The sequence below is a fragment of the Solanum pennellii genome, chromosome 3 (genome assembly GCF_001406875.1).
Source record: "Solanum pennellii chromosome 3, SPENNV200".
In the NCBI taxonomy this organism is placed as follows: Eukaryota; Viridiplantae; Streptophyta; class Magnoliopsida; order Solanales; family Solanaceae; genus Solanum; species Solanum pennellii.
The window spans coordinates 70586553-70597630 of record NC_028639.1 but is presented as its reverse complement, the minus strand read 5'-3'; the positions used below and the strand labels follow the sequence as shown (position 1 = coordinate 70597630).

The 11078-nt window shown below is 30.2% G+C and overlaps 1 protein-coding gene across 1 annotated transcript; it reads left to right on the top strand.

Moving 5' to 3' along the window:
• Window positions 1-2840: 2840 nt before the first annotated feature.
• On the top strand, window positions 2841-5788 carry LOC107014993 (photosynthetic NDH subunit of subcomplex B 1, chloroplastic). The gene is made up of 6 exons (XM_015215137.2): window positions 2841-3487; window positions 4179-4369; window positions 4506-4763; window positions 4916-5021; window positions 5273-5358; window positions 5454-5788. The coding sequence occupies exons 1-6, from the start codon at window positions 2903-2905 to the stop codon at window positions 5617-5619; spliced, it is 1392 nt and encodes a 463-aa protein (XP_015070623.1). The 5' UTR covers window positions 2841-2902; the 3' UTR covers window positions 5620-5788.
• Window positions 5789-11078: the final 5290 nt, after the last annotated feature.

The following is an 11078-nucleotide window of genomic DNA, read 5'->3' as shown; positions in this document are numbered from 1 at the left end:
CACAATTTAATTCAGGATAAGCAAGAATCTAATTATAGAGCTTAATTATTGTTCATCTATTACTGTGCAAATTGATTAAGGAATATAAATCCTCTAGATTGAAGATAGCTTTTCAATTTGTGATGGGTACTTGATTGTGGAGTGGAATCTACATTTATTTATTTTTAAGCAAAATTTAGAAATTTAAAGTTTCATTTATTATTTTTTAGTACGTTCGATTTAATAGAAATTTAAAATTTCACATATTTTGCTAAAGATCATAAAAAGGAAAAAAAGAAAAGAAAAAGTGTAGCCTGTTTTATAAAAGAGGTTACCTTATAAGTCAAAATATTAGTGACATATCAAAGCTAGTTTAGTGAATAAAACAAAGCCTAAGAATTTACTTTTTTTCTCTTTTATGATCTCATTATCTCTTTTTCTGTATATAATCTTTTTTTTTTCCTTTTGATCTCATCAATTGACTCTGTTTATAATCTTTACTTTTTTGACTTAATTGGTACACAATTTTGTGAAGTTCCTTTCCTTTTCATGCATCTTTTTTTCTTCTTGATTGCATATTAAGCAATCGTTTTTAGGATAACTGTACTTGATTCTCCCTATGATGGAACAACAATATACATAAGTTGTTATTTGCTAGCACTTTGTATTTTAATTAACACAAGTAGTATAACTCACGATTCCGACAAGATAGATAGGATTTTTTCGTGTCAGGCAGTGGCGGAGCTCGAATTTTGTTTAAAGGTGTCAAAATCTAAAGAAATAAAATCGTATAAAATATTTTATTCTAGCTACATAATGTAATTTTTCGACGAAGAGGTGTCGGTTGACCCCCCTCACTACATGTGGCTCCGCCACTGGTCTCAGGATATATTTATAGGTTCACTGAAGATATTTGAGATAATTAAACTTTCACATATAGCAAACAAAAAATTCATATTTGTATGCAATAGCAAAGTTTGCATAATTGCGCTTCATAGCAAATATATAACTGTATCTATACATATACAACTGTATAATTCGCTGACCTAAATTGTATAATTCACTGGCCTTGCTATACATATACAATTGTATGATTCGCTAGCCTATTTCACTGCAATTGTATAATGCGCAATTGTATAATTCGCTGGCCTATTTCGCTACAATATGTGTATAAAATTTGCTTTGCATACAATTGAATCGAAGTAAAATATTTGCATATTGTGTAATTATAAGTGTATATGAAGAAGATATATGTTTTTTTCTCGCTTTATACAAAAACAGAAACACAATTTATACACTTCTGTTGTATAAAGCAAGAGAAAATTATATTTCATTGCAATTGTATAATTCACAATTGTATAATTCGCAAGCCTTTTTTGCTGCAATATTTGTATAAAATTTGCACTTGTATACAATTGAATTGAAGTAAAATGTTTGTAAATTGTATAATTAAGTGTATAGCACGAAGATATATGTTTTTGCGTGTGTATATACAATTTTCTCTCGCTTTATACAAAACAGAAACACCATTTATACACTTCTGTTGTATAAAGCGAGAGAGGCGAGCAAAGGGAGAATGACGAGCGAGAATGGGAGAGTGGCGAGCGAGAGTTTTGGGAGAGAGGCGACTGGCAAACTTTGTCAAACGTTTGCTATGGGGCACAATTAATTCAAACAGTAGCTACTCCATTTATTTTAGGTTATTAGTTTGCTATTATATACAATTATTCCTTATAAGAATTTATAAAGTTAAAAATTCAAATCCATCTTTGCCTTCACACTAGATTAAAGATCTTAAGTTCAAGCTCTGTAAAGACATGAATTCTCAAATCAATATCAAAACTAGCTCACGAAGAAGGATTGTCCAATACATATTTAAGATATCATCCATTTCTTTTCGAGATTCTTTAATACCCCACTTTACTCACGTTGCCCATTACTAGATATCTGGTGCATGAACATTTTGATCCAGGGGCTTATCATGAAGAACAATAATTGTGATAAGTCATGCTTTGATCTTAAACCTAATTCAATTCAAAAAGCTAATTCAATGGAACTGTCAAAGTCATAATAGGAACCATCCCTTTATTTTCTTATGATGTGAAACTCTTGGTCAATGTTCAGGGTGATGTTTTTGAAAATGTTTTGGGGCGAGTTTCAGGGAGGGGCATATCAAAATGCTCCGGGGCGTAAATGAAAGAAGTAAATTCATAAGGTGTATGTCCTAAAATTTAGGGCGTAAGTCCTGAGCATAAAAAACGTAAGTTCTGAGCGTAAAAACGTATATAGTGGCGCTTTAATTTATTATTTAATATTTTTTTTTGCTTTAAATCATATTTTTACTATTGGTGTAATAATATTTTTCAAATAGCAATTATAATATATTTTTCTTCATTATTGATTATTAATACTTATTGCAAATAAGAATCATAATCATCGAAAGATTTACCTTTATTTTATTAGTAATAAAACTATAATATCAAATATACATGAGATTAAGTTCCATAGGTCCATGGAGCTTACTCCCCGATTTCGGGGACTTACTCCTCGTCCTATACGGTATAAATCACCTCATCTTTTAAATTAAGAAATCCTAGTAAAGATTGTTTTTTCTTTAAATCAAATTTAAGTTAGATTATCAACATGGGTACGAGACACTCGATTGAAAACAAAAACAAAAAGTATTTTTTATTGATTACAATTTATATGATATTATTTAACTTAATACAAAATACAGATGATAGATACGGATATATTACATAAATTGAGACAAAAGAATGGTGAATGACAAGGCAGGAACAAAGTGACAACAATGGGGACCTACTTATCTCACTACCTTCGCACATTGAAATCCAACGTCACCTTCTGCTATAGTTTTTAGCTATCCCCAAAAAAAGTTTCAGAATTTTATGATAACACTCAAATGGCTGCCACTACTACTCTACTATCTAACTCCATTTCTCCTTTCTTTACTAATCCACCTAATTTTCCTGTAACCCATGTCACAAATGTACCGTTCTTGAACAACATTCCATCTTTTCCCGCCAGAAAATCAGGGAATTTTTGCCTCAATGCCAAGAAAAAAAATCCATGGCTTGACCCTTTTGACTATGGTGATGATCCTGAAATGGAATATGGTTCACTTTTTTCTGAAGGGAAACAAGATGAAGATCCAAGGCCACCTGATAATCCTGATAACCCATATGGATTTCTCAAATTCCCAATGGGATACTCTGTTGAAATTGCTTCATTGGGTTTGAAAATTAGGGGTGATGTTCGGAGATGTTGTTGTGTTATTGATGGTGGGGTTTATGAGAATTTGCTGTTCTTTCCAGTAATTCAGATGATTAAGGATAGGTACCCTGGTGTTCAAGTGGATATACTTGCAACAGCCAGGGGAAAACAGACATTTGAGATGAATAAAAATGTGAGGTGGGCTAATGCCTACGATCTGGATGATGATTTTCCTGAACCAGCTGAGTATACGGATATGCTTGGAATTCTTAAGGTTTCATGCCGTTCCATTAACATGAACATCGATACATAATTATTTAAATTCTACGTTGCTTGGACTCTTCAAAAATGTTGATTTTAAAGTGCACTACTTTTGGAAGTATCCGACACACATTAATCTACTAGCAACATAGGTTTAAGCAAGTTGTTTCATTTGAAGTATGATTCTTGTTGTGCCTTGATGTATTTGAACTTAGAATTAGAGAAAGTAACAAACAATATATGGAAACTTAGTTAAATACGAACATTTAACTATGGTTTATCTTATGAGTAACCGGATTGTGTAAATATATATATCTTTGTCAGTGGATAAAACTTTAAGTGATCGCGGTGGTTCTAGTTCAACTGCTCCGATACTAATATACTTTATACTGCTTTTTATTACTTCTAATATTTCCCTGGAAAAGGCTGGTGCTGTGCTCTCGAATCTCGATACATTTGCATGTTGAGTGCTCTCCAGACCACCATAATGTTGTGAATTTTTGATAAAAATACTATAAGTTTGCAGATAATTCAAAAGTTGAGCAGACTACGTTTGGAAAAAGAATCGCTTACATTAGCTTCAAGATGTTGTTCGTCTTGTTTAGTCAGATAGAGATAAAAGAATTTGCTTTCTGCATTATGAATAGAGAGTTATAGTCATTTTTTGGGCTAAGTTATTTGCTTTAATGCATGGTTTATTGCAGAGTAGGTACTATGATATGATCTTGTCAACCAAACTGGCAGGGATTGGACATGCAGTATTTTTGTTTATGTCGACTGCTCGTGACAGAGTTAGCTACATTTACCCAAATGTGAATTCTGCAGGAGCAGGATTGTTTCTGTCAGAAACTTTTACACCAGAAAGCATGAACCTCTCCGAGGGCGGATATCATATGTAAGTAGATGTTCCAACTGATAACTTGATTTTTTGACTACTGAATGTTCATTTCAAAATAGGGAGTTTGAAAAGTGCAACAGTTGAACTTCGTCAAAGTTTGTATCACATGTTTACATACACTTTCTTGAAATAGGTACCGTCAGATGGTTGATTGGTTGGGCAGACCAGCTCGTAAAGTACCTCGACAACCTTTACCCCCACTTAAAGTTTCAATCTCAAGAAAGGTTAGGGAGGTTGTGGAGGCAAAATATAAGAATGTTGGTGCACAGAAAGGCAAATATATTGTGATTCATGGGATTAAATCAGATTCAAAAGCTTCTATGCAGTCAAGGGGTGATATTGATAGCTTGCTCCCTATTGAGATTTGGGCTGAGATAGCAGAGGAGATAAGGTATAATGTCAGTATTTTATTCTTTGTCGGAAAAAGGGCTGACTCGACTACATGGTCATTTTTAGTTCTCGAATTAGCTGATTAGCCTTTTTCATCAAATGCAAGAAAATTTGTGAGCTATACTAATGGATTGTAAACTATCATTTGATCAGGGGAGTCAAGCCAGTTTTTGTCATTCCACACGAAAAAGAAAGAGAAAATGTGGAAGATGCAGTTGGTTACGATGCTAGTATAGTGTTCATAACCACCCCTGGACAGGTTTGTTTTCTCAACCACTTTCACAATATCAATGACCAATGATCAACCAGTGTTTAGTTGAACAACATAAAAGAAGAAATTGGTTGGAGTCACAGATATAATGGCAACAATTTACGTTATATTCAAGGAGGGTATAATCAAATGAAATCGTCTGCTTCTGTTGCATGTTTAGTGACAGCTTTAACTATAGTCTATATACCGCGGGATGAGCATTAGAAAACTAACAGTCCCTGCATATTTCTCTGCCTTAGCTTGCTGCTCTTGTTGATGACTCTGCTGGAGTGATAGCTACAAATACAGCTGCGATACAACTTGCTCACGCACGTGGAAAACCAAGGTAATGTCATGTACTACAAGCTGTAGACGCGGAATTTTTTGCACCTTCTGCTGTCTTTGTGGGGAGGTTGATATATCTTGGTTTTGTATGTACAGTATTGGGCTATTCTGCTCTGAGGATAAGGCCAGAAGTTTTGTTCCCAATGCAGAAGCAAAGAAATGTGCAACTATTTCATCAAATACTGGAAAATTGGTTGATATTGATGTTGAAGCTGTGAAGAGTGCTGTTCAAATTTTCACCATGCCCCTAGCAATCTTCTAAATATTATACATCCTCCACTTCTCTTACATATAGTAATTAAGTATTCCTGTAATTGTTACTATTCCATTTTCTTCTCAATTGTAATTAATAGAAGCGGAAATATATATATTCCTTCTTTTTTCTCAACAGAAAAGGAATATGGAGATATGTTATTTATCACTTTAGGACATTCTGATATCTATAAAGTTTTGCAAGATTGTATAAATATTAAAAAACATGATAGTTTTCACAATTTGCGGATTTTCATGTTTCTAAGAAAAATACAAAATTAAAAAAATCTAAATGACATATCTAAAAGGAATTTCTAACTTCAAAAAAATCAATCTGATTTCTGAATCATGATTTTGTATTATATATGCAAACAATAGTAAATTTACATGAGCCTTAATGAAATAAAATCCCAAAAATAGAGGACATAATATTATGAGGTCGTTTTCAAAATTTCCATCAGAAAAAGACTCATCTGAAATTGACGAATGGGCCACGAAAATGTGGAATCGGGTCCATATCATTGGCCCAATTTGTGCTCAATGTTTCAATTTTGAGAAAATTTCACAAATGGCAAAACACAATAATGGGCTATATAACTATAGTTTCGATAATTACGCTTTATATCTATATTTATGTTTGCTATAGAGGTTGCGCTTTGTATTTCACTTACGAATATATAAATAGGATAATCATCTACAAATTCTTTCCTCATATGAATTTTTCAGATATTTATTCGTATATTTTGCTTGTCAATAGACAAAGAAGATAATTCTATTATGAATTTTTCATTATTCGTATACAAATCGCTAAGGGTATGTTTTGGAAATGAAAAGTTCTTGTTAGGTGAGTTTGATCATTTTTTAGTGAATTTTATGCTGCGTGAATATAATTTTATCAAACCAATGATATTAGATAGAGTATTGGGTGATTAAAAGGAAAAGTGATAATTGAATATAAGATGCCATAGAGAAACTCTACTCATTAGTACTTACTAGTAAAAGTAAGAAAAATCTTAGTTTTAGATAATAGGATACTAAACAACAAAATCAAATAAAGTTGTTTTATTCCATGAATGAAAATTTTATATTACATGAAATTGGAATAATCTTGTAAAGTTTAGTGTCAGCAAGTCACTACTTTTATTTATCATCAAGCTAAAATTTGCAAGTGGGATCAACTTTTTAATAGAAAAGCAAAGACATATAGGAAATAAATAAATAAATAAAATCAAAACATCATTAAACACTTGCTATCTATCAATCATTATCATCCGTTGGGACTAAGTAACCAAAATTAAACAAAACAAAAAACATCGTGAGATAGTACTATCCATAAATCATTATCATACGTTGGGACTAAGTAATCGTATTATATTCTATAAAAATATGATGCGCACGAGGTCGTATCATAAGGTGTGTGATGTAGACAGTCTATCTTAATGCAAATATTAGTGACAAACTACTTCCAAAGCTCGAAATAATAACCAATATTCAAAAAAAAATAATTTATTATTACTCCGAAACTCCCTTCTAAATAATCATAGTATATAAAAATAAAATATTAATAGAAAACTCTTGCAAAAAGTTTACAAACCATGATTAGGAATTAAAAAAGGTGGAGTGGCTAATAACAAATTAAAGGGCTTGAACTTTTAATTATTCTTTTGTTTTTCTATTAGTAGCATTATTATACTGAATGAAAACTCAATTAACTCCTGAGCAAAAGCCAAAGGAAAAATCATTTTTTAGAGTCAAATTATTAAATCTTTTTACGATTAATCGGATATGAACTTTTATTTTGATTTTAAATAAAATTTGTATTCTATAAAAAAAAATATTATATAAAGATTGTTTTAGGGACTGACAATATGAACGGGGTGGCACATATTCTCTGTTCTCATTTTTATTCTTTAAGCAATATTTCAAAACATGATTCAATAATCTTAATAGTTAATATTAAAAAAAGTAGCTTTGTTACTTTACTACAATGATAAGATTCAGCCACCATAAGCATTATATTATAAATTAATACGATGGCAATGAGGTCATAGTATGGAATTAATTCATATTCAACTATATATAATATTAAATAAATTAAAGTTACAAGTTGTACCTATGACCTAACTTGGACATTACAGAAAAAGGATGAAAATTAGAAGAAATCTGGGAAAGTAATTAAGAACAAGATTACATTAATCATATATACCACACAAATTAATTAAAGTTTTCCAACATATATATTCTCCTTTGAACATTAGAAATACATTGAAATAGAATATGCTTTAATGCTAATGAATATTTTGTATATTTTACCTTATCATATCATTTCTTGATCCTGTCTTTCAAAAAAGAATTGTTCATTAATTAGAAATTCCAACTTTTTTCTTCTCGTTGTTTAGAGAATCAATTTTAAGACAAATGGTTATTATGAGATATATGCATTCAACTTAGAACATGCTTTTAAGATAAGGAAGAACTTAATTTAGAATTAAGCAATAATATACATTAATTAGTTATATCATCATCATCTTTTTTTTTTCAAAAATAAATAAATAAAATTGGAATATATAGGACCTAGTCCTATTATCCTCATCATCACGTGCATAATATATACTCTTTATAATATTTTAATTCAGCTTCTGTTTTATTTATTTATTTACTGTAACTTTGAGTTCTTATCGTGGTTAATTTCTATGTGCTACTTAGTATATATTTGCTAAAGTAAAAATAGGTCCATTTTGTCTTCTCTCTTCCTTCTAGTTATTTTTACATTGTTAATCAACACTTGTAATTAAAATTATATGCACTTCTAATGAAGAAATATTTTATTAACTAGGTTACTTATTATTAATTGATCTTGTGGTCTTGTTATCTGTTATATTTTCTTTACTGTCTTCTTCTTTGTACCTAAATTTGTTGCACTTGAATCGAAGGTCTTCAAAAACAACTTCTCTATCTCCACGAGGTAATCGTTAGGTCTGCGTACATTCTACTCTCCCCAAACTCGACTTGTGAATTTCACTGGATATGAATTTAATTTATGAATTTTACTAGATATATTATTATAGTTGATGATGTGGTAAAAAGGTAACCAATGTGATATCACATATCAAAAATCTTTACGTACACTATCTATATATGTAATAATTAAATTCATTTTAATAAGTGTACATAAAGATTTTTTTTTAATACAAGTAGAGAAGTTTAATAATATGTGTTATATACCACGTTATAAGTTACCACATTACCAATTAATAATACTTAATAAAAAATTAACCTATGATTACTTAATAAGCGACCTAATTATTTAAATAATTCTACATTATACATAAAGTTTATATAATTTTAATTCATAAATAAAAGTGTGCTCGTGCTCCAACGTGAAGGATTAAAATTTTAAAAAATACCTAATGAGATCAAGAAAAGAGCTTTAATTTACTAGTAATCAATTAGATATCGTTTATAGGCTTATTATAAACTTATATATATATAGCCTTCTATTTTTAGGCTACTTGCCTTAATCACATATATAATTAATGTTGGAGGACTATTAATTAGAGTTAGATTAGATTAGTATCCAATTAAAAGGAAGATCTCCATATTGATAAACTACCCTAGCTACTAATTAATCCATGTAGGTTTAGATTTCATGTGGAGAAAATCTTTGTTTTCTATAGCTAGGCGGCGGGTTATCAATCAATAATCCAAAGGTTAAGATTTGACACATGGAGCAATAATTTTATAGGCCATTAAAAAGTGAGATTGATATGCGACACGATGTTAAAAGATTTTGAATTCGAGCATTGAAAATATAACTATAGAAAGATGTATTTGGTTAGATAAATCAAATCTAAATTAATCGATTTGTAGATTTTAGATTTGTTTAGCTTCTTTTCTCCTTATGCTTACTTTTTTTTAGTTGAAATTTTGGCTTTGACATACTTCAGTACCATATCTTTAACCAGAAAATTTAAATTTGAGTATTGAAAATAAAGAGAATTATTCTAATAAGAAGCGCTTCTCCTAAAATGAATCATGTCATATATGATGCAAATCTGAATCAACTGATAGATAAAATTACTCCATCTTCACGATTAAATGAGGGTTCATTTTCGACTATTGAAAATAATTTAGAGGATGTTATTCTAACAAAAAGTTCTTTCCCTTAAATGAGTAGATTTGAGTATAGAAAATAGAAAAAATATTATTCTAATAAAAAGCACTTCTCTTAAATGAGTTATATCATGTGATACATCTCTAAACTAATCGATATCGATAAATTTCAAATATTAAATATATTTTTCTCTTAAAGAAAGGAAAAAAGAGAGGGTGGTGCATTCTCATCCATCCAACACTTGTCTCCTTTTCGTCATGTCATTAGCCATTATTTTTGGGCACAAAAGCAAATGGGAAGTGCAAATGGATTAATAATAAATTAAATATCATGTGATTTAATTATCACCTAATAAGCCCCCCTCCACATGTTAGCCAATAAACCCCCTCTCTATTTGGCCACGATTCTCACCAACCCAACCCAATTATTGATCCAAGAAACTACTTTTATCTCCACATCCAATAAGAAGGTACATCCTAGAACTAACAATAACTTTTTAACTAAATTAACCATTGTTTTTATATAAATTAATCATAATTAGTGGTACCCCCTTTCCTTTTTCCTCCTTGCTTTTCTCTCATGCTATTCCCTTTTTCCTTAATTAACTTTAAAATATTTATTTTATGAGTACTTAACAAATGAAGGTACAATTCAAGATATGAATCTGAATTTCTTCATAACGAATCTTCCTTCCAAAACTTGGAATTAATGAAAGTGTATTCTTTAACAAAATGCATTATCATTCGAATCAGACACCTTTAGCTAAGAACAGAAAGATCTTATCACGTTTAATACAAAGATCTCATATCCTATCATGTTTAATAAGAACTGAAACTTGAATCTAATTAAAATATGATATTTCTGACTTAATATATCTATCTATCTATCTATATATTATGATAGAAAAAAAATACTGAATTTAACTTGACCTTAAAAATTAGTTTAAAAAATAAAAAACGCTTATTTAAAAAAATCAAATCCGATATACCGATGTGGGAGTCTAACTATACTCATTGCCACCATCATGCATGAAGCGCAAGATGACAATCTCATGGAGAAACAATTATTGGAACACAATTCACTAGCTTAACATTAACAATCCCCATCCATTGGATAATAAAGTATTAGCTATAGCATAGATACATGCACCTCTTTACCTTTGGCATTAACAAGATTTTTTTATTATAAATCTTTTAAAATATGATACAACTAGAGTATTATATATTTACCTCTAGTTTGGCTCTTCAAAAACCTTTCGAACACACCGTTTTATAAAATCTGATCCAAAATCTACGATCAAATAAAATTTTCTTTTTTAAAATTTATAATCAGACAAATATATTAAGATAACTTTT